The sequence below is a fragment of the Nipponia nippon genome, unplaced genomic scaffold (assembly GCF_047370975.1).
Source record: "Nipponia nippon isolate SJK-2023a ecotype South Korea unplaced genomic scaffold, ASM4737097v1 scaffold_10, whole genome shotgun sequence".
In the NCBI taxonomy this organism is placed as follows: Eukaryota; Metazoa; Chordata; class Aves; order Pelecaniformes; family Threskiornithidae; genus Nipponia; species Nipponia nippon.
Genome location: NW_028262291.1, coordinates 1934673 through 1956978, shown reverse-complemented (window position 1 = coordinate 1956978; position 22306 = coordinate 1934673). Strand labels below are relative to the sequence as shown.

At 66.7% G+C, this 22306-nt stretch overlaps 3 protein-coding genes across 6 annotated transcripts in view; 2 read left to right on the top strand and 1 right to left on the bottom strand.

Moving 5' to 3' along the window:
- The first annotated feature begins 3 nt into the window (after nucleotides 1-3).
- Nucleotides 4-2096, top strand: SDHAF2 (succinate dehydrogenase complex assembly factor 2). The gene is made up of 4 exons (XM_087741397.1): nucleotides 4-144; nucleotides 682-905; nucleotides 1548-1657; nucleotides 1816-2096. The coding sequence occupies exons 1-4, from the start codon at nucleotides 130-132 to the stop codon at nucleotides 1944-1946; spliced, it is 480 nt and encodes a 159-aa protein (XP_087597523.1). The 5' UTR covers nucleotides 4-129; the 3' UTR covers nucleotides 1947-2096.
- A 3243-nt stretch (nucleotides 2097-5339) lies between these two features.
- On the top strand, nucleotides 5340-7208 carry LRRC10B (leucine rich repeat containing 10B). The gene has a single exon (XM_087741179.1). It carries the CDS (start codon nucleotides 5505-5507, stop codon nucleotides 6363-6365), a length of 861 nt encoding a protein of 286 aa, XP_087597305.1. The 5' UTR covers nucleotides 5340-5504; the 3' UTR covers nucleotides 6366-7208.
- Nucleotides 7209-9936: 2728 nt separating this feature from the next.
- The window catches only part of SYT7 (synaptotagmin 7), a 32512-nt gene continuing 20142 nt past the window's right edge, over nucleotides 9937-22306 (bottom strand). For 2 of the 4 annotated variants that reach the window (XM_087740931.1, XM_087740941.1), the window contains 6 exons: nucleotides 16639-16774; nucleotides 15903-16173; nucleotides 15310-15479; nucleotides 14685-14799; nucleotides 14405-14604; nucleotides 9937-13046 (listed from right to left, as the gene is read on the bottom strand). In XM_087740931.1, the coding sequence (XP_087597057.1) occupies nucleotides 12942-13046; nucleotides 14405-14604; nucleotides 14685-14799; nucleotides 15310-15479; nucleotides 15903-16173; nucleotides 16639-16774 (997 nt within the window). In that variant the 3' untranslated portion in view covers nucleotides 9937-12941. Of the gene's footprint in view, nucleotides 13047-14404; nucleotides 14605-14684; nucleotides 14800-15309; nucleotides 15480-15902; nucleotides 16174-16638; nucleotides 16775-19735; nucleotides 19862-21762; nucleotides 22132-22306 lie in introns of all 4 variants that reach the window. The other 2 variants (XM_087740911.1, XM_087740921.1) reach the window with 2 other exon arrangements.

Sequence of the window (22306 nt, the reverse complement as noted above, 5' to 3'; positions counted from 1 at the left end):
TGGGCCACGCCCCTTCCGGCCCGCCCCGCTTGGCGATCTCTCCCTAAATCTTCTCCCCAGCGCCATAGAGTTGGGCCGCCCGCTGTCACAGAGCGGCCCGGACGGAGGCTAGAGGGGCAGCGTCGCGTTATGGCGGCCGCCAGGGTGAGGTGACTGGGGGCGGTGGGTTCGGGAGTAAAGGGAGCCTGTGGGGAACCGAGGGGCTGGGAGAGGCGGGGGACCGAGGGAGAGACCCTGGGGCAGCAGGGTCGGGGGCGGGGGGGGTCATGAGATGGGGGGTCAGGGCAGCAGGGTCTGGGGGTGGGATGGGGGGACTGGGGGCTGCAAGGTCTGGGGGCAGTTATGGGATGGGGGATCTGAGGGGGCAGCAGGGTCTGGGGGCGGTGTGGGATGGGGCCTTCGTGGCCAGCAGGGTCTGGGGGGGATTATGGGGGGGTTAGGGGCAACAGGGCACGGGGGGGGGGGCTATGGGATTGGGGGCAGCACGGTCTGGGGGGGGATTATGGGGAGGGGGTTAGGGGAAACGGGGTCTGGGGGGGTAGCAGGGTCTGGGAGTGGTGTGGGAGAGGGGGTTCATGGCCAGGAGGGTCGGGGGGGGCTGTGTGCATGGTGGGGATCTCCCCATCCCCGCTGGAGCAGCCAGGCCTGACGTCCCCCACACTGTCCGCATCCCTTTCCCAGCTCTGCTCCCTGCCCCGGCGGGCTCTGTGCCGGCGCGTTTTGAGGCCGGTGAGCCTGCAGCGGGGCTACCGTGGGGACTCCCCGACGGACTCGGGGAAGGACGTGCTGGAGATCCCCTTGCCCCCCTGGCAGGAGCGTCCCGACGAGCCACTGGAAACCAAGAGAGCCCGGCTGCTCTACGAGAGCCGGAAAAGGGGGATGCTGGAGAACTGCATCCTGCTCAGGTGAGGCGCGGGGTGCCCGTCCTCCCTCCCGGCTTCTCAGCCACCCTCTGCCGCTCGCCCACCTCCCTGCTGTCAGGGCAGCCAGGCGGCTCTGTCCTTCCCCACAGCGCCCTGACAGTTTGTCCCCTGCAGCTCAGCTCCCTAAAGAGGTTTTTAATGAACAGGGAAGAGCCTCGAGCATTGCAAGAAAGAGTTTGGTGAGGTAGCGCACAGCCATTATCCAAAACCTAAGGAGATGGGTTGTTGCTTAGAGGATAGAAGGCTGAGCTGTTGAATAAATCACCACAAGAGCTTTGCTCGCGTAGGATGCGGTGAGCAGCACTGCTGCCGGGCAGGATGGAGCAGAGCCAGAGACGTGAGAGCTCTGGAGGAAGCTCGTAGCTGGTGGCTGAGCCGAAATCCTTTGGGAAGGATGTGTGTAATTTCTGGGATGCACAGGAGGCAAGGCCAGTTGGGTTTCGGGAGTGAAGTAGCGGTTAACGGAGAGCAGGCTGGGGCTTGAGGCAGGTCACTTCGGACCCAGCTCCTCCGTGTCTTCTGGCGTCATGTAGAGAACTGGGCGCCAGCCGTGGTCGGGAGCAGCGTGCCAGCCCGGCTCTTCCTCCAACCACTCACGCTCATCCTCGTACATCCTCTCTCCAGCCTCTTTGCGAAGGAGAACCTGAACCGCATGAGCGAGCAGCAGCTGAACCTCTATGACCGGCTCATCAACGAGCCCAGCAACGACTGGGACATTTACTACTGGGCCACAGGTACGCTGCAGCTGCCTGTTGCCCTGCCCGCTCTGACGCCAGGGCACCGTCACCGCTCCGGGCCGTGGGAGCTGGGTTTGGTGGGGTGAGCATGGTACTGGGTGCTTCGGGACAGGACGGAGCCGTTCTCTTGCTGCCCCTTTCTGTTTTTACCGCAGAAGCGAAGCCCGCGCCGTCCGAGTTTGAGAACGACGTGATGGCCATGCTGAGGGAGTTTGCCAAGAACAAGAAGAGGGAGCAGAGGCTGCGGCAGCCGGACCTGGAGTACCTCTTTGAGCCGCCCCGCTGACGGCGGGGCTGCCTTCTCCCTCCCCATCCCCTGGAGCTGATGGGGCCCTGTGGAAACACTGATGCTGCTGCCCTCCCTGTGACTCCCCTCCTCCTCCGCCAGCGGCTCCCTTGGACTCTCGGGGCATGACGAGTAAAGCCGTGGCTGCTAGCCCTGCCTCTCCTATTGCCTCCATCTTGCTGCGTTGCGAGCGCAGGGCCCTGCTCTTCGGCGGCGTTGGGAGCGGGCGCTGGGGGAAGGCGGTGGCGGCAATCCGAGCTCGCTCTGGCACCTGCTGGCTCGCCGCTGTCTCCAACTCCTACCTGTCCCTTTGAAACCCTTCTTCTGGGGACCCAGGGGAGTTTGCCCCCCTCCGCCGGAGGTTGGAGTGAGGCACCCTGCTCCCCGGTGCCCTCTGCGGGGTGTCCCAGCTGGGCCAGCGGTCCCCGGGCAGCGGTGACAGTCCCTCCGAGATCCCCGTGCCTCACCTCGCTGGTTACCGGTTACCAGGAGACAGCGTCCCCATCCCAACGTCCCCTTCCGCGGGGACATTCCACACCCACCCCTGCCTCCGGTCCCTCAGGGCAGGCAAGGAGCTGTTCTGGGACAGCCCTACCACGGCGGCTGCCTGTCCGTTTGTCTGTCCCCGTGCTAAGCTGCGGTCCCTGCCGCAGGGCTCGCCTGCTGCGGGGCTGGCCACCGTCCCTCCCTCAGCAAAGGCACTCACCGGGGGACGCGCCGACCTCATGAACTTCTACGCCACGACCTATGCGGTGGCCTACGGTAGGGGGTCCCAAAGGCCTCCCCGAAGGGTGGGGGGGGGGCTCGTTCCCGGGGCTGAGCCCCCTCTTCCCGCTCTCACCCAGGCCGGCCGCGGTTCCGCCCCCGCCTCGGCCACCACACCGGCACCGGCTACGTGTCCAACAACCGCTCGGCCATCTCCCGCCTGCTCTGCCCACGCGGCGCAGCAGCAGGGTAGGTAGCCCTGCTGCGGTGGGGATGGGGGGCAAGTTTTGAGGCCACTCCGTCACAGCCACGCTGGCCTCCCGCCGCAGCCACTGCCAGCACAGCGCCACGTCCACCACTGCTGAGCACTTCAAGCCCTTCTGGCTCCCCGATGGCCGGAGCCTCCTGCCCTGGCACGTCCGCCGGTCGGGGAGCGGGTACCTCCAAGAGTCCTCCTCCCTTTCCTGCCTCCGCACCGGGGCGGTGAGTCCCTGGCACAGGCGGCATCGCCAGGGCCTCCCCAGAGCATCCAGGGAGCTTGGCCCTGAAAGCTGCTGCGCCGGTCCTGCCCAGCCAGGTATGGTTTTGGGGGTGCTGGTGGTCCTGGGGCCAGCTCTGTCCCCAGGAGGTTTTGGGGTATCGGTGGCCCTAGGGCCAGCTCCATCCCCAGGAGGTTTTAGGGTATCGGTGGCCCCAGAGCCAGCTCTGGCCCCAGGAGGTTTTGGGGTATCGGTGGCCACAGGGCCAACTCCAACTCTAGGGGGTTTTGTGGTATTGGTGGCCCCAAGGCCAGCTCTGACCCCAGGAGGTTTTGGGGGTGGTGGAGGCCCCCTGCCCTGCGTCACCCATCCCTGCCCACCCCCAAACGCAGGGGGACAGGCAGGGTCCACAGGCTGTATCCAACACCGTGACACCAGGTAGCGCCATGGCTGGCTGCAGGGCCGAGCGCAGGGGCTGGGGACAGGGGGGGCTCCCTCCCTGCCCCGTCTGCTCCCCACAGATGTCCTGCAGAAGACGACCATCGGCACCAGGGAGCACTCGGGCTTCACCAGGGCCACCCCGAGGCGCGACGGCATCCTGCCAGCCCTGCCGGGCCAGCCCGTGAGCCCCAGCCCCCCCGGGTCCCCTGTCCCTCCCCAGTCCCCCACCCGCTCTGCACCCCAAGGGACACTATTTCTCTCCCGCAGCTCGGCGTTAGCCTCACCACGGTGGATTACCTGCCCTCTGTGCACAGCCACGTAAGCGGGGCGAGGCGAGATCCCTGGCAGGCAGGACCGGGGTGCAGGCAGGACGGGGGTGCAGGCAGGGGACACGCGTGTCCCAGCCACCCCATCTCCATCCTCCAGCAGGGCAGCGAGATGCTCCCGACGCTGCCGGCAGGCTCCGCGAGAGGCAGTGGGTTCAGCCGGGATGTGCCGGGCTGCCTGGGCATGGCGGTGAGCAGGACCCCATCCCGCTGCCCGTCCCCACCCGCTGTCCCCACGCAGGGTTTGCCCGCGGTGGGCCACCCCATCCCACTCGTCTCCTGAGGGCTGCAGGCACCCCGAGGGAGCCAGGCCAGCCGGCTGGGACAGCAGGGTGCTGGCAGGAAGGTGGGTGCAGGCATGGCCCCGTCCCCATCGGACCATGCACCCAACCCACCTCCATCCCCCAGGAGTCATCGGGGTTCACCACTAGCCACGGCCAGTACATGACCCCCCACCTGGCCCTGTCCCCTACAGCGCCAGGTGAGTTTGGGGTGGCCCTGGATGGGGGGCTCGTTGCCCCGGGGGGGCTCCAGCTTCACCACCCTGTCTCTCCTGGGTTTTCCAGCCTGGTGTTGGCAGGGCCCAACCTGGACGGCGAGACCTGTGGGGGGCATCCAGCCCCAGCGGCTTCAGCACCAACAACCACCTCACCGGGTGGGGGACATCATCGGCCACCCCCCAGCGTAGACCCCCGGGGTAGCCCGAGGTAGTGCCGCTGCACCCCGGGGGTCCCAGCCCCGGCTTCTTTGGGGACCCCCATAGTCCTTGAGAAATAAAGACCCAAACCAGTCTTCCTGGGCACGATGCCATTGTCACCCCCGGCCCCCCGAGTCCCCACGGAGGGGCTGTGGCTGCCCACAACCCTCATTTTCGGGGCTGCCTGCACCCCAAAGGCTGGCAGGAGGATTCGGGGGCGGGGGGGAGGAGTGCCGCCTGGCCAGCAGCCACTGGAGGGCTGTACGAGCCCGGCTTTCCAGCCCTGGCTTTGGGATGACACAGCTGATTTGCAGCAGGGAAGAAAAAAAAAAAACCCAAAACCCCAGGCAGGGCTGGCTGGGGTGGGCAGGAGGAGGAGGAGGAGGAGGGAGGAGACCCCCAGCCTGTCCTGCGGGGTGGGCAGCCGTGGCATGGGGGGGGGGGGTCATTCGGGGTCTCCATCCAAGCCTTCGCCGGCCCTGGGGTGTGGGAGGGCGCCGGGCAGGGGTGGCTGTGCCGGGGGGGGGGGGGTGGTCCCTGCAGCATCTCCCTGGGGGTCCCAGGGGACGCGGGCGATGGCAGAGGGGACACCCCCCCCCCCCCCATCTCAGCGCCCCGGGGCGATGCTGACCCCGGGCTGCCGGAGGGCCTGGCCGGGCAGGGAGCTGGGGGGGGGGCAAGGCGGTGCTGCCCGGGCTGGGGGCAAGGGCAGGGCGAGGGCAGGGGCAAGGGCAGCGCGCAGGCAGGGCGCGCGTGGGCGTGGCCAGCGTGGGCGTGGCACCCCCCAGTGGGCGGGGCCGCCGCCCAGGTGCTGCGAGAGGAGTGGGGCCCGCCCCCGCCCCCAGGCCCCGCCCCCGCGCTCCCATTGGCTGCGGCGCGTTGCCGCGGCGACGGCGGCGCGGCGGCGGGGATGGGGAGCGGCGGCTCGGCGGGGCGCGGAGCGCGGCTGGCGGCGGCCGAGGGCCCGGAGGGCGGCGAGCAGCGGCTGGAGGTGCGGAACGGGAGGGTGCCGGCGGCCCTGTGGGCACAGCGGGGGCTGCGGAAGCTCTACCTGAGCGGTGCGGGGCTGAGGGAGCTGCCGGCGGAGCTGGGGAGCCTGCGGCACCTCCGCACCCTGGCCCTGGACGGTAACGAGCTGCTGGAGGTGCCCGAGGCCCTGTGCCGCCTGCCCCGCCTGGCCCACCTCTACCTGGGCCGCAACGGGCTGCAGGGGCTGCCGCCCGCCTTCGCCCGCCTGCAGAGCCTGCGTTGCCTCTGGCTGGAGGGAAACTTCCTCGCCCGCTTCCCCCGAGCCCTCCTGCGCCTGCCCGACCTCCGCAGCCTCCAGCTGGGCGACAACCGCCTGGCCCGCCTGCCCGCCGGGCTGCCCCGCATGGCCGGCCTGCGGGGGCTTTGGCTTTACGGGAATCGCTTCGAGGAATTCCCTCCGGCCCTGCTGCGCATGGCTCACCTCCGCGTCCTCGACCTGGATCGCAACCGCATCGCCCGCTTCCCCGACCTGGCCTGCCTCTCTGCCCTCCGCCTCCTCTCCTACGACCACAATCCCGTCCGGCAGCCACCCCAGGTCGGGGATGCCGTCCGGCTGGTGGGCGACGGGGCGCAGGAGTTCATGGAGGCGCGGCAGGAACGCCTGCAGATCCTCCAGAAGCAGGAGGAGGAGGAGGAGGAAGGCACCGAGGCCCCACCAGCAGCCCCCGGGGATGGCTCCCCGCTGCTGGAAAATGGGGAGAGCAGCTTTGCAGCCCTGCCGGGCACCCCAGGGGAAACATGAGCCACCACGCTGCAGCCAGACACCCACAGGGATGCACCGCGGAGGGACAGGGAGCCTCCACCGGGCTCCCGAGAACCACCATCTCCCAGCTAGGGCTGGGGAAGAAGGAAGTTCACGGCCTCCACGTGAAGGAAAACGGTCCGAGGACCAGCATCTCCCAGCCGGGACTGCAAAGAGCTGCCTGGATCTGCAGGGCTCGTGGGTCACCACTGGGATCCGCAAGCCCACCTTAGAGCATCCCACATAACCGCAGGGTGCCTTGGATGGGGGAACAGCCCTCTGCCGTGACGGGACCCCACAGACCCCACTCGCCTGCTGGACAGGCCCCGGCGGGCAGCACGGTGCTGCCGAGAGCCGGGCATCCCCACGGTGCCTGCCCACGGGCACGAGGACCTTCCCACCACGCACATCCTTTGCTCCTGGCTCCGTGGGGCAGGACAGGACAAAGCAACACCATTTGCATCCATTCCACACGGATCCCATCACCCCAAAGAGCAGCAGGGTTCGAGAGCAAACGCACAGACCCCTTCTCACCCCTGAGATCCCCCGTCCTGCCGCTGGAATTGGGCTGGGGGAAGTTCTCCGCCAGGCTCCTCCCGACTGTCAGGTTTGGGAAGGAGCCGATGGAAACCCCGCTTGGGCACAAGCGCTGCCCGTCGCAAGCCTGGAAAGGGTTTTGCCTCTGTACGGGAAGAGGAGCCCCAGTGCCGGCTCTGTCTGCCCCAAAACGGGCATCGAAGCCAGGGCTGCTGCCTTGTCCTTCCCCTCCCCGAGCTCCGTTTGTACCAAACTCAAGCAATAAAAAGCACAAACCCAAGAAAACCTGGCGTGAGAGAAAGGTGATGGGGTCTCTTCTGCAGGGGGCTGCAGCAGGGAAGGGGGCTGTTCGGGAACCCCGGCAACACATCCCGGTGCAAGACCACTGCTCCTCTTATTTTTAACGTTCAAGGGAGTCCCATTTTCCTCCGCCTGTCTCCAAGCCATGCTTCCACTCTGCACTGAGCCATCCCGATGCGGCAGAGCAGCTCGGCCGCACCGGCGCCGAACGCTCCCTCCGAGGGCTGGGGCTTGCTGGAGGTTTCAGACCGCGCATCCGCTTTTAATTGCGAGGGGTTTGGGTTTGGTGGCTGGGAAGCAGCCAGCGCTCCTGCCACATCCTCTCCCATGCTCACGGGGCAGATGCTGCCCAGTTTTTTTTCCCCTTCCCTTCCCGCTCTGCGGCGGGAACCGTGGCTATTTTAGACACAGCGGAGCATCCTCATCTGCGGGATGCGCAGGGCCTGTCGGTGCCAGGCTGATGAAGCCCCCGCGTTCCCAGCAGTAACGAGGCCCCGTTTCCATTCCCACTTGCGGATGGTGGATTTGGGGCTTGGCAGGAGCTCGGCTCGCTCTTCCCCCTCCGGTTCGGCTCTGCCGGCGGGGGGGACAGGTACCGGCTGTTGGTCCCTCTTCCCACCCAGGCAGCCTTCACCGTCGTGGCTTGTAGCAGGCAGAGCATCCTGGCGTGGGGCACCCTGGGGTGCCAAGTATGGCAGCGGGTGGCTCCCGGCCCCCAGGGATCATGCCAGTGACGCGGGGTGCTGCTGCTTTGCCTGGGGAGACAGTGCTGCTAATTAGCAGGTAATTATCCGTCGCCCCGCGGGGTGCTGACCCGGGCAGAGACCTGCAGGACTCCAAGCCCCAGCTATAAGTCAGATGTCCTCTTCTACCTGGCACAACCCCTCTGCTGCCACCGGCCCCGTGCAGACCCCTGCCAGCCCTCTGCGCTCGGCAGGGCAAGGGGTGCGGGTGGCTCTGGGTGCCACCAGCCTGTCCCTGCAGCAAGGACCGGATCCAGAAGCTCTGACACCTGGGGAGGGGGGGGTCCCCTGCCTCCCTGCACCCGTTTCCCACCGCCCCAGCCTTCCGCAGCCCTGGGTTTCACTCTCTGGCTGGGGAAGGAGCTGGGTCGGGGTCCAGGCACTGCGTTGGGATGGCACCAGCGGCAATCGGCGCGGTGCCACGAGGGCCAGGAGCCGCCGCAGTCAGCGGGAACCTCACACGTTTCTGCTACGCACAAGTATTTTGGGGATGCTGGCATCGTCGAGCCCCAGCACCCGGCGAGGCGTGTGCGCAGTGCATCATCCATACGTCTGTCTCTATATATATCCCTGCCTACTCTCCCATCCCTGCGTACAACGGTTTGTGGCCTCGCCGCAGCTGGGATCATGCTGCTATTTCCATCTGCTCCCGCTGGCTGTGGGCACAAAGGAAGGGGCTTGGGGATCGCTGCGGCTCGGACCCGCTCCGTGCCGCAGGAGCGCCAGGATCGCTGCACGGGGCCAAGCATTTTTTCTTTTTGCTGCGTTCAAAGATGTAGCATGATGAAAGAAACCCAGCTCTGGTATAACACAGCCCAGACAGCAGCCAGGCTCAGCGGCACCGATGCCGTTGGTGGCTTGTTGCTGCCAAAATCTCCAGGTTTGGCTCAGCTGGACAGAAACCAGAGCCTGAAGGGGTGCAAGCAGCGGTGACCTGACCTCCAGCCTTGTCCCCGTCTGTTCTCTGCTGCCACTGGCCACCTCCGACACCGTGTCTCAGCCCGTGAAAGGCAGATCCAGAGGGATGCTATCCTGGGCACAGAGGACACAGCCCTCCTGCCGTCCCCGCGTTTGGAATTTCTTTTATTTATTCAAGACTGGTGTTCAGTGAATTATTTAACACAGCCACTCGAGCCTTTGCAGTGCCAGCCAGCACCCCAGGCTCCCAGGTAGCCACATGCCCCCTGCTTCGCCAACAGGCACCTGCCCGGGACGTGGTCCCCTGCCTCTGCCCCCCTCCCCGGAGCCATATTCCAGTCCCTACCCAGCACATCACCCCCCAGGGCCCAATCCTGCCCTGCACTCACCCGCCTGGTGTGGGTGCTGCCCACGGGGACCTGACTGGCTGCGTCACCGGGCTCAGCGCAGGCTGGGGCTGTCAGCATTGTCCCCTGGGGGATCCCAACCCCTGGCAGGCTCCCGCACCGCTCCTAGGAGCCACCTCCCAGCACTTGGAGCCACCTCACATAGGAAAGAGCTTCTTGCTAGGGCTGCTCTTAATGAAACCTCATTAATTGCCCTCGTTAACTGCCCTCGTTAGCAGGCCCAACCCTGCAGCCCTTACAGGCTGGCCAGGTGGCTTTCCTTGTCCCCCTCCCTTTGCAGGGACCCTTCAGAGTGTTTGTCCCCCCACCATGTGTCCCCTTCACCAGGGGTCCTCGAGCATCACCTGTCCCGTCCTCCTCCCTCCCTGTGCATGGACCGGGGGGATGCTCGGTGCTGGGGGGATGCTTGGTGCTGGGGGGGGATGCTCAGCTCTAGGGGGGATGCTCGGTGCTGGGGGGATGCCCAGCTCTGGGGGGGAAGCTCAGTTCTGGGGGGATGCTCAGTGCTGGGGGGGATGCTCGGTGCTTGAGGGGGGATGCTCAGCCAGGTGCAGGTGCCACTGTGACTCCCGTCCCCACTCCGACCAGCGCTCGCTGCGGGCACAGCTGCTGGGGGACCACAGAAGCCATCCCCCACGTCCCCCCGCGCCCAGAGACGAGGCACGCTGGCAGTTACTGACTGTCCTTTATTACCGAGAACAGGGGCGGCCTCCAGAAAACGAGGGGCCCCGCTCCCCAAAAATAGGATTCTGCAAAGAAGGCGCCCCGACCCGCGCGCCCCGGCCCTCGCCCCCAGCCTCCCCGCGGTGCCGGCCCCGGCCCCTGCTGCCGTTATTAGAAAAGCAAAGCCACCGGCAGCGGGGTGGCATCGCCAGCCGGGCATCCCCTTGCTCCAGCCGCTCGTCAGCCGGTCTGGGCTTTTGTCTTGATTTTTTTTTTTCTTTTTTTTTTTTCTTTTTTTGTCTTTTTTTTTTTTTTTCCTGTATTTTACACACCAGTTGGATGTTACCATCACATGAAGAAGAGAGATACCTGAACAAGATAACGGCTAAGAGCTCTAGAGTTAAAAATGAACACACAAGCCCCGGGGAGCCGATCGCAGACAAGAAATCCTTCCCGGAGGAGCGGGGTGCCCGAGGGGCGATGGGTGGGCACCCAGCTTGGCACAGCCCCGCCAGCACCCGGGCTGCCCCTGCCTGGCTTTGGGGTGCCCTGGCCCTGCCGCCCCTCGGCTCCAGCCCCTTCCCCAGGCATGTAAATCTCTTCTTTTATGTTAAAAAAAGAGAGAATATGATAAAAATACAAATGTCCCTAAAAGCATTATTATTACTGTAGTAGCAGTATTATGACTTCTCTCCAGATTGTCCAAAATTGTCTAAAGTGGGACTGCGGGGGCTGCCGAACCCTTCCCGGCTGCAGCCACAGGATGGTCCCGGTCCCGCTGCCGCCGGGTCCCCAGGTGGCTTGTCCCCGCATGGCCCCGGGGCGGCGGGGATGTCCCCCTTGGCAGGAGAAGGAACAAGCAGCTGGGCACCCCGGGGACTTTTGGGGGTGCCCAGTGCAGTGGAGGAACCCCATGGAGCACCTCGGGGGCCCCCCCAGCACCCCGTGTCCCCGCCTAGCCCGGCGGGGTGGCATTAACGTTGGTGGAGACGTGCCCGCCGCAGCGCGCAGCAGGTGCCTGTACGTGGGCTGCGACGCAGGGACGATGGTGACGGGGTGAAATGCTCTCACTCGCTGAAACCGGGCTCCCGGCTGCATGCAGCCCCCCCAGGGCACAGCCTGTGGCGTCGGTGGTACCCGAGTGGTGGGGTGTCAGTGTCCTCCCCATGGGTGCAGGAGGGGAGAAGGGTGGTGGGTGCCATAGGGGCAGCGGAGGGAGCAGGAAGACTGAGGATGGGGGACCCCTGGCCAGGCGGGGTGGCTCTGTGCTGGTGGGCACCCGGCTGCCTTTGGGCTTGCTCTGGGTGCCCCCCACGCCCGCGGGTGGCCGTGCCCTACCTGAGATGGCTGCGGAGGCGGCAGCACCCACCTCTCCCCTCCTCCGGGAGGGCTCGGCCGATGCCCCTCCGGTCAGAAGAAGCCGTGAGACTGGGGGCTGACGGGACCCCCACCCCGGCCAGCCTGGAGGGGCTCCGCTTACCCGGCACAGGGGCCGGCGGGGCACCCCGGGAGCCCCCCCCACGGGGACACACACCCTGGCCACTGCGTCCTCGCCTCGTGCCAGTCCTGGCGGAGCAGCGGGACACCAAGAAGCACCGGTGTCACCTGCTGGGGATGGGGGACGGGCAGGGATGTGTCACATCACACCCCACGCTGCTGTGGTCCTGCTGGACCCGCTCCACCGCCCGGCAATCCCGGCAAGAGGAAGGTCCTGCCAGGACCCATGGCCACTGCGGTGAGCCACCGCCGACCCCGCCAGCGCAGGGCGGTGAGGAAGACCCGCAGGGCGTGATCCCGCTGGGTGACCCCATCCGTCACCCTCCCCGGGAGCTGCCCCAAGCCCCTGCACCCTGTGGGGCTCCCAGGTGGGTCTGTCCCCGCTTTGGGGAGCCCCTGTCCCAGCAGCCTTGGCCCCGGGGAGCGGGCAGGGGTCCGGCACGTGCATCCCGGGGGGAGCCGACAGGGAGATGCAGGCACCGCGGGGATGCTGCTGGCACTGGTCCTGCCAGGCTGGCCGGCCCAGGGAATGCCACCTGCCTGGGATGGGGACAATGGCGCTTGCTCCATCCCATTTTCCCCAGGGACCCTAGCGCTGGGCACAGGGCTCACGGGGGTCCTGGACCAGCCCTGGTGCCTGGGTCAGCCCGGCTGGAAGGGGATGCTCTGGGGCTCAGCATCTCCCCACGGGGCCACCGCTTGGCTCGAGGCCGGTCCCCTGCCCAGCCCCGCAGGGACATGCCTGGCGTGGGGGTAACGGGGGGAAGAGCCGAGGTGGGGGCAGGATGGGGGGTCCCCATGCAGGGGAGCGAGCCCCAGGACGGGGTTATTGACCTCCCGCTGAACCCAAAAATGGAGGTAAAGCATCAAACCCGGCTGAAGGCAGTGCACAAACGAGCCCGCTTTGGCTAACGAACTGTGTCATGGCTTCCGATCCCAGGAGCCTGCGCCTGGCCCAGGGAAGGGGGCTGCCCTCACCCCCGGGTGCCCCCCACCCCGTGCCAGCCCAGCGTGGCCGGGGGGCTCGGGGAAGGCGGTGGGGACGAGGCAGGGGATGGGGGGCTCCGTGGCCCCGCTTGGGCGACGCTGACGGCTCGGAGAGGTTTTATTGAGCTGAAAGGGGAGGGGAGAGGAGGGGGGGGCACCCTCTTGCACCCACAGCCTGGCCCCCTGAAATGGGGGGGTGAGGCTGGGGAAGGGCAGAGGGGCTCCCAGGGACCGGGGCTGGAAGCACTTGCAGAAGTCCTGCCTGGTGGCGGGGATGGGGACGGGGGGTTCATCGCTTGTGGCACCCTTCTCGGCTGGGGGTCCTGGGTGGCTGCGTGCCCCCCACGCCCCAGCGCCGGGGAGAGGCGAAAGCGAGGGGCCGGGGGGCTCTGTCCCCCTCCTACCGCAGAGTCCCCGTGCGCTGGGCCACCGTCCCGCTGGTCCCTCGGCTCCTCGCCGGGAGCCCCTCGGAGAGGTGATGGGGGCTGGGAAGGGGGACCCCCGGCCTCGCCGTCCCGGGGTGCTCAGGCCTTCAGCTGGTGCCACTGTGCCACCGCCTGCCGGGGACGGGCGATCATGTCCTTCCAGTGCTTCACCTCCCCGGGGCCGCTCTTCCAGGACAGGTAGATCTGCAGGGACAGGCAGCCCTTGGACCCACGGCTCCGTTCCTGGCCCTTCCAGCCCCATCCCACTCCCCGGTGCTGCCGCCTTCACCCCCAACCTCCTCCCTCCCCGCTCCTCCGGTGCATGCCGCCGGCCGCGGGCACCAGCCCCGGCCTCTGCGCAAGGCCGGGCTATTTTTATCCATCAATTTTCCATACGACGACGCAGAAAACCGTGCGTGCCAGCCCTGCCCACAGCTGACAGCTCGGGGAGCCCGTGCCGCCGCTCCGGCTAAGCGGATTGCCACGCCAGAGCAGGGCTCGCTGCTAATCACGCAATCAAAAGTGATTAGCACGCTGCCGGCCACGGCGGGGCGGCCGGGGCGTGAAGGGCACGGTCCTCTCCTCCGGCTCTGCCGCCGGCAGCACCGCTTTGCTCTCGCGCTGCGATGCTCCTGGCAGCTTCAATGCAAAGCGGAGACATCATGGGCACCGTCTGTCTGTCCGTCCATGCAGCCTGTTGGCTGGTGTTGGGCTCTGGGTGCAGCTGTGCCCGTGCCACCGGCGACGTCCCCTCTGGGCTGTGTCAACGCCAGGGCCGCCGGCACCTCTGCCCGTCTCCGGCAGCCCGCGGTGCTGAGCCACTGTGGCCACCCCCTCCCGGGTTTATCCCAATCTCCGTGTTCGCTTGATTACCGCGCTGCGTTTGGGGATCAACGATTCTCTGCGGTGAGCAGTAATAACTGAGATTACTGCGCTCGTTTGTCATCGTTACCCTAATGAGCAGCGAGCTGGATGGATTTAACGTAAATCAAATCGAGAGTGGATGAATTCCTCTGTTCCTGTCATTGGGAGGCGGTGGGTAACCCCGGCGTGGGGATGGGAGCCCGTCCGGTGGTGGATGCGAACCCCGGAGACCCGCGACCAAGCCCCATGCCCCGTCCCTGCTCTCCCGCAGCCAGGGACGGTGCCGCCGCAGGGAGGGCTCCGGCTCTACCTGGCACCGTGGCACACAGGAGCCATCGGGGACTTTGATTTTTGCCTCGCTATAAATAGACTTTTGGCAGGTTGACGCTCACCCTGGCGCAGGCTGTGCTGCAGCACGGTGTGGCAGGAGGTGCGGGACATGGCCACGCTGGATGGGGGCCACCGCATCGTCTCCCCACTTGTGCTGGGTGAGTCCTTGCCGCCACACACCGCGGCCGAGACCGGAGATGGCCAAGGAAAGCCAGCACGAGGGGCCCCTGCTGCACTCCACCTTCCTCTCCAGCTTGAGATGGCACCGGTCGCCATCAGCCAGGGACCCGGCTGTCCCCCAGGTGCCATCCCTCGGTGGGACACATTTCTGGGGTCCCTCCACCGCACGCCAATGCCGCGGGACCCACCTTGCCGATGACGTCGTTGCGGCTCAGCCTGTCCTTGTCCATGACGGTGATGACGATGGTCGTCTCGCGCAGCCGCTCTGTGGGGATGTCGAAGGCGAAGGACTCATTGAAGACGGGGTTCAGGCACCGCTTCATGACCACTGTCTTCTTCTTCTCCACCCGCTTGTCCTTGTACATCAGCCACACCTTCACGTAGGGGTCTGGGGGGAGAGGAGCTGCTCTCAGACCCGGCCAGGTGTTGGGCAGCGATGCCCGGCATGGCGGGAGCCAGAGCTCGTACCTGACGTGCCCCCAATGTCCATGGCTTTAAGGTTACGCGCTTTGATGATGTTCACCACGATGGAGTTGGCGGAGGGATTGTAGCACAGCGACAGCAGCAGCTCCCCACGGCTTCCCTGTGGGACCCACGGAGGCTTTTAGGTGGACGCCCCGAGAACACCCACCCCTTGCCGCGGCACCCAGCCCAAGCCCTGACGGGGCACCCAAAGCCCCTGTGTCCCACCATGGGAGTGAGGTGCTGGGCTGGGACCCCCCAGAGCCGTCCCAAAGGTGGACTTTGGGGCTGCACGGAAAATCAGGGCAGGAGGAGACAGGGCCATCCCCAGTGGGATGTTTTCTGGTCTTGCTGGAGGCAGGAGAAAAAGAAAATGTTCATTTTAGATCTACCTGCAACAGCTCTTTTTGACCCAAAATGAGACACTCGCTTTAGGCTACTCAGTGTCTTAATATAAAGATAAAGATTTGAGAAGAGGAACCTCTCTGTTGGATGTCGAACCTTCTTGCAAAGCGGAAAATGTCCCTGTTGGGGCAGCAAGAGGGTGGCCTTGTTGGGACACCACAGGGACAGGGGGTAGCCTCCCCTCAAGGACCATCCCCAGGGGGTGCAAGGGGGACCAGGGCCTTACGCTGCCGTCGCTGCATGGCTTCAGGTCCTTCCAGAAGGTCTGCATCTGGGTGAGGTCCACCTTGTTGAGGGGGATGGACACCTCCCCGATGGGGTCGTTGCGGCTGAAACGGTCGTAGTCCAGGACCTGGAGGTACAGCACCCGCTGCACCACCTTCTCATAGGGGAACCCTGTGCCAGAGACAGAGGGGATGAGGAGCTGCCGCGGCCATGCCAAGCAGCACCCGGTGCTGGGGCCACCCTGCCTTGCCCGTGCTGATGGGGAGATGTTGGCACCAGGCAGTGGATGGGGAGCAGATGACAGCACGGGGCACCTCTTGTGGCTTCAGGCCACGGCGATGGCTGGTAGCAGATTAATTCCCCTCCGCGCACCCACCCATGGGTGCCTGCTGCAGGGAGAAGGAGCCTGCCCCCGTGTCCCCTTCATGGGACACAGAGCAAACACCTCCAACCTGGCGTTGATGGCTTGGCCAACCCATCTCATCACCAATGGCCACCACGTTGGCAGCTCGAGCTGAGCTGGTCCAGCTCAGGAGGGAGGACAGAGGGTCCCGCAACCGCTCCGCTCCCACCCCAGTCCATCCCAGCCCCTACCTTCAAAGAGGAAGGTCTCGTTCCAGTGCGGGTTGAGGTTCTTCCGCTTCACCTTGGTCTCCAGCTTGTGCTTCTTGTCGGGGAGCAGGTAGATCTTGACAAAGGGGTCGCTGGTGCCGCTGAAGTCCTTGGCTGGCAGCTCCTGCGCCTTCATGATCTTGACAGTCAGGGTGGACTCCTGGAAGTTGTAGCCGACGCTGAACTGGATGCGGCCCAGGTTCTCCCGGCTGATGCCCTCGTGACCCTCGTCGTCCTCGGAGCCTGGGGAGAGCTGCGGCGGGGGGAGAAGGGTGGTGAGCACAGTGCTGGGGGGCCATCATGGGACCACCAGCGGGGTCTGCACACCCCCGTCCCCGCCATTTCGGCACCTGAACTTGGTTCACACCAGCACCCGACCCCCAGCCCCGCAAGCTGTCAGGGGGCACCAGCCTCTCCCTGGCTCCCTGCCATCACCATCGCCTCGGATGACTCCTGGCTCAGTGCCACGCATCCCGGAGACAGCGAGTGCCAATTAACCAAATTCTTCCTGACAGCCTGTCCCTCACAGCTCCGGCACCGCTTCCTCGTGCCGGCCCGGGGGGGGACGGCTGCGTCACCTCGGCTGAGCCGGGGCCACGGCGCCCGCCTGTGACGGGGACTTGGCAGAGTGGGCTGGGACGTGCCAGGGTGCTTGTGGCACAGGGCGGGCGCGGGAAAGACCGGGAAAGCCCGTCCCCACCACACCCCATCCACCCACCATGAGCATCTCACTGGTCAGGGAGTTGACCAGGTCAGAGACGGAGGAGCGCGGCTCCGTCTTGCGGTCGGACTCATCGTGCGATGGCTGCCCGGGTACCGGAGCCGTGTTCACCGCCTTGCTGCCAGCCGGCAACCTGGGGAAAGAGAGGCAGCGCCTTAGAGGAGAGGGGCCAAGGGCCAAGGGCGAGACAGCGAGGGGGCTCCCCAGACCCCCTCTCCCAGGGGATGCTGCGACTGGTCTGTGCCAGCCCTCAATGGAGGCTGCCAGCTGGGATGCGGGCAGAGCTGGGCTGCAGGGACACCCGGGGCTGTGCCGCCGGTGGCTGTGTGCCACCCGCTGCAGCCCACCAGCCTCCCCGCACAGAGGGGCCCTGGCCAGTGCAGGCAGCTGGTTTTGTCTGCGCTGCCGCCAGGCAGGGCTGGGTGCCAGCCGGTGCCCTGGGACCTGTGGCACGTCGCCTGGGAGCCCGGCAGCTGGCCCCATGCTGCTCATGTCCCCCTGGCCACATCCCACCCCTGGTGCCCGCAGAGCCCACGGTGATGCCAGGGGCAGCCTGGCCCCGTGGCTACCGGATCCCCACCAGCACCCGCGGCTCTGGCTGCGCCTCACCCACGCACAGCCCCTTCACACCCTGGCGTGGGGCTGGGTGCGTAGCTGACCCACGGGTGCTTCGTGCTGCGGCGAGGGCTCGGTGCCCGGTGCTAACTGTCCCCCTTTCCTTCTGCCATCGAGCCCTCCCCGGTGCCCCGCAGCCGGGACCGCTGCCCCGGCTGTCCCCACACATCCCGACTGCGGCAGCCGGGTCTCGGGGAGGGGACCATGCCACTGGCTCCCGGCTGGCTGCGGGACGGCGGGCATGGTGCCGGGGAGGGAACGGCCCGGCGGGAGGGTGGGCAGCTGGGAGCTGCGGCGGGTGCACGGACAGAGCAGCGATGGAGGCGGGTGGGCACACGCCGGGGCCACGCTGCCACGATGCACAGGGACAACAGGGGACACAGGCGCATGGCAGCAGGGACGGGGCAGCCCTGGGTGGCTCCCGTGGTGCAGACAGGTCCAAGAGGGAGGGGATGCGCACACAAACAGGCACCCCACAGTGCACCCCACGCTCCCACCCGCCGCAGCTCCTGCCCGAGCCGAGACACGGTGAGAAACCAACAGATGGACCAACAGGACACACACCACGGCGGGCAGCATGCCGCCGGCACAGCCCCAGCGCCGCGGCGGGCTCAGCGGGCAAAGCCACAACGCATGCCACGAGACACCCACCGACACGCCAAGCACACGCAGACACACGCTGATGGAGACGCAGGGAGGGGACCTGGGGGCGACGGGGACGGAGGCACACGCAGCGGCACGGGGCGGCAGCCCTCTCACACACCCACACACACACGGCTCGCCCGCCCCGGCGGGACGACACGCCGGGAGGACCAGAGAGCCCAAGGTAGCTGGAGAGGCAAAGTCAGGTTAAGAACAGAGTGAAAATGAAGGCTGAGGAGCCGGCGGCGGGGCCCGCTGGGCGAGAAGGCGCCAGTGGAGCCATGGGTGCCGGGGCAGTGGCGCGCGTCGGCGGAGGTCACAGACAGCGAGAGAGAGAGAGCGGGAAAGAGCAAGAGAGAGGAGGAGCAGCGTCGTCCACCACTGGCCTGCCGGGAGGGAAGGGGGAAGAGAGGAGCGGGGCGGATGGACGGACGGAGAGCGGTTAGTCGCCGGGACAGGAGACACGCCGAGGCGCCGGGCTGGAGCTGCCAGGGACGGGCTGGAAGGAAGAAGCTGAGAAACAGGGATGGAGGAGAAGTTTTGAGGCAGAAGAGCGGGTGGCTGGCAGTGCTGGGTGGGCAGGCAAGAGTGGAGGGTGCCAGAGCCCGTCCCCTCCACCGGCTGAGCCCCCCGTGTCCCGCAGGGCCCAAGGGGATAGGAAGCAGGGGGGAAATGGAGGCGGGGAGGCCATGCGTGCACTGGGATGGGTCTTTCGGACCAGCGAGCTGGGGGGAAGCGGGGAGCAGGGTCTTGCTGCGGCACAGCCACCCACACCCTGTGCCCGGCACCCAGTGTCCCCCGTCCCCTCGCCTGGCATGGGGCAGCCAGCACGATACGGCATGGTGGCCGGTGCTCCCCGCAGGGGCCGGCTGCGCAGCGCGACGCCGGGGAGGGAAGTGCTAAAAGATGGAGCAAAACCAAGCCGAGCAGGGTAAAAATAGCCGGTGGGCGAGAACGGTGCCAGTTCATTAACACGCCGAGCATGCGGGGAGGCAGTGCCCGCCGGCTTCACACCTCCTCCCCGCTCTGGAGGGGATTAACACCCGCTCCCAGTGGCGCACGGTCCCTCTGCTCCTGCCAGCCCTTGCCGGTGGCCGCGGCTGGGCGCTGGCTGGGCTCCGGTGTCAGTGCCGGATGCAGTGCCGAGCCTTCGGCACCCCAGGAAGGCACGGAGCAGCCGGAGGTGAGGGTCTGTGCCACGCTGCTGTGCAGCTTGCTTGGAGGAGAAAGGGGGGTAACACGTCCCCCCCAGCCTGTGCCGCTTGCTCTGTCCCCGGTCAGCCTTGGGGTTTGAGCAAGGGCTGAGCACATGCCACCGCAGCGATGTCCCTGTGTCCCCGGGGGAGCTGCCCAGCTGCAAACGGCCCCGCCGGGCTGGAGGTCGCGGCAGTGCGGTGCACGAGACATGCGTTGGGATGGGACGCGGCTCAGCTGCCGACGCGGCATTGTCAGGGGGTCCCGTGAGCCTGGTCCCCCCCTGCACCCCGTTCTCCTCCCGGCACAGGGACTCTCCCCTGCCCTGCGCCCCACTCCCGAGCGTGTGCCCCCCAGCATGCAGCCAGGGCGGGGGGCTGGCGGCTGGGGCTGGCAGGAGGGGGAGGGCAGGGAGGGAGGAGGAAGGGATGGGGGGTCCTCTCGGTGCTGCCGCTCCGGAGACAGGACCGCGGGTGCCGGCTGGGGAGAGCTGCAGACGTCACCGTGCCCGCTGCCCGCTGGGCCACCCTGTGCCGCTCCAACCTTCGCGCTCCACGAGGCCAGCCTCCTCCTCCTCCTCCTCCACCCTGGGTGAGGCCCTCGTCTCCTCCTCCTGCGGGACTGCCCTCGTCCTTGCTCATACCTCTTGTCCCCCTGAGCGTTCGGCTGGTTCGGCTGCGTCCCAGCGGGTTGCAGGTCGGGGATATTGGCAAAGTCATCTTGCTCTGAGAGTCCCAAAACCAGGGATAACACCACCATCCGGCCTTCCCTGCCCAGGCGGCCCCGCAGGCAGCGGGAGAGAGAGAGAGAGAGAGAGGAGAACACAGCATCAGGCAGGGAACCGGCAGGAGCGGTGGCACCCTGCGGTCCCCCGACGGAGAGGGGACCCCGGCTCTGCCCGCCGGCCCCTGTGCAGGAGACGATGTCCGGGATGGGTGCAGAGGGCTGCAGGGAGAAAGGTGCCAGCTCCGGTGAGCCCGGCACGTGTGGGTACCGCCGCCAGTCCAAGCAGGGAGGATGCCGAGGTCCTGCTGAAGGGGGAGAAGGTGCCCAGAGGGGCTGGGGACGAGGGACACCGTGAAGGGAGCAAGGTCCCAGCATCCTTCCCTGGAGGAGGAGATGGCTGTGCCACGGCCGAGGCTCTTTGCCCCCCTCCAGCGCTGCCGGTGCAGCTTACCCGGGCCCATAACCGCATTGACACGGCGGCGCCAGGGAGGCAGGTGGGAGGGTAAACAGAATAAAGAGCAAAAGCAAAGTTAATGGCTTTGGAAAGCGGCGGTGGTAAATGGCAGCGGCTCCTCTGCGGGGAAACGGTGTGCTGGCTTGGCACGTCCCGGCTCTGCGGCTGCTCCCCCTCTGCCAATTAAGGCTGGAACCAGCGCCGACGCTGGGTAAACAGGGAGGAACGTGACCCTCGGGATGGCTAATGAGCCGCATCTCGACATTGGGAAGCCGGCAAATGGAGCCGGTGAGGAACCTCTTGGTTGGAGAGAGCAGAGCCGGCACGGTGCTGGGCAGGCAGAGCCAAGCGGGGCACTGACGGGCTGGCGGTGAGGAGGGGAGTCACGGCCGGTGCCGGAGCTGGGAGGGGGACCCCCTGGCAGGGCTGCGGGCAGCGACCCCGGGATGCCTCTACCTGCCCGGAGGAAGGTTCAACCCTCTCTCCAGGGCTGCCTGCTCAGGCAGGAGTGGGACGGGCAGCTGAATTCCTGTCTCCCAGGGCCTTTCCCACCTAACCCTGATGCTGTGCTGACCGATGCAAGGGCAGGATCAGGCCTGTCCGTCATCCCCGAGCACTACCAGCCTGCAGGTGCACAGCCGGCACCTGAGCATCCCCTCTCCTGGGGTGCTGGGGGGCAAATGGGGACCGGGGGGAGCAGGAGGACCCTGGGAGGATGGAGGCGAGGGGGGGGGCAGGCTCTGTGGAGGAGTGACAATGTCATGTGCTGAGATACAGCAGCAGCATGGGACTCAGATTAGTCCTCAGCGTTTGAGGTTTGAAAGCCAGCGCTGATACAGGAGATAGGGTTAAGCCAGATTAAAGATCACACGGCTCCGGCAGCTCGGAGCAGGCTGCCTCTGCGGCTCCCAGCCCGGGCGGAAGGCAGCCTGGCAGGCAGCGATATCGGGGCCAAACAGACGGTCACCCCTGCACGGGAGCCACCGCCGGCACGGCTGCCTCCCCGTCCTCCTCCTTGGGGCAGTGTCACTCCCCGCCGGTGGCTGTCCCGCAGGCTGGAGCATCCCTGCACTCCTCGGGGACTAAAGGGGACCCTGAGCACCCACACCGGCCGGCAATGCAGTGGGTGATCTGCCGCAAAACCATGGGGCAAAGTGAGCTGGGGGAGCACATGAGACCCTTCCCTGAGCCCCTGGGCTGGGGGAGCAGCCCCTGACCCCCATGATGGGGCCGTAGGGGACCTGGCTCTTCCCGCTGGCAGCAAATCCCCGAGGTGGTGCCAGCCGAGCGGCTGTGCCGGGGTAAGCAATGGAGAGAGCAGAGGAGCGAGCAATGGGGAGAGCGATGGGGAGAGCAGAGAGCAGAGGAGAGAGCAATGGAGAGAGCAGAGGAGAGAGCGATGAAGAGAGTGATGGAGCGAGCGATGGAGAGAGCAGAGGAGCAAGTGATGGAGAGAGCGATGGAGAGAGCAGAGGAGAGCGCACACTTACAGGAAGGACTTCATGTCCAAGCCGCGGTTGCGGATTTGCCCCACCACATGGTCCCAGCTGCCGGGATTGGAGCGGCTCCGGCCGCCAGCCGTGCGATGCTTGGAGCCGGCGGCGATGCCCTGGCGTGCCTGGCCGCCGCGGGAGCCCCGGGGATTGCCGGTGCCGGCGGAGGAGCCGCTGTGGGCCTGGAGGTGGCCCAGGCTCTGGCTGGTGGTGGGCTGGCTGTGGTTGGCACGCTGGTGCTGGCTGAGGGGCTGCTGCAGACTTTGCTGGCGCATGAGCGTGCGGGGCCTCTGGCATTTGGGGTCGCCTGCTGAGGTGGGGATATACTCAAGGGTAGTGGCTGTGGACAAGGTGGAGTCCTCGAAACTTAGGGAGAGGAAGGGCAGAGGAGAGGAGAGAAAGGAGAAGAAGGTGAAGGGGCAAAATTGGAGGAAGGAAAAGAAGAGAGTTAGAGAGAAGATGCCCCAGCGCAGGGAGCGCTCCGGCAGGGGCCAGCGGATGCAGCGACCGGTTCCTCTGCCTCTTGGCCCTGGCTCGGCCT

Coding starts and splice junctions, on each gene's coding strand:
- LRRC10B (XM_087741179.1), top strand. CDS start 5,505: ATGGGGAGCGGCGGCTCGGCGGGGCGCGGAGCGCGGCTGGCGGCGGCC.
- SDHAF2 (XM_087741397.1), top strand. Junction 906..1,547: donor GAGAACTGCATCCTGCTCAG/GTGAGGCGCGGG, acceptor TCCTCTCTCCAG/CCTCTTTGCGAAGGAGAACC. Junction 1,658..1,815: donor CATTTACTACTGGGCCACAG/GTACGCTGCAGC, acceptor TTTTTACCGCAG/AAGCGAAGCCCGCGCCGTCC.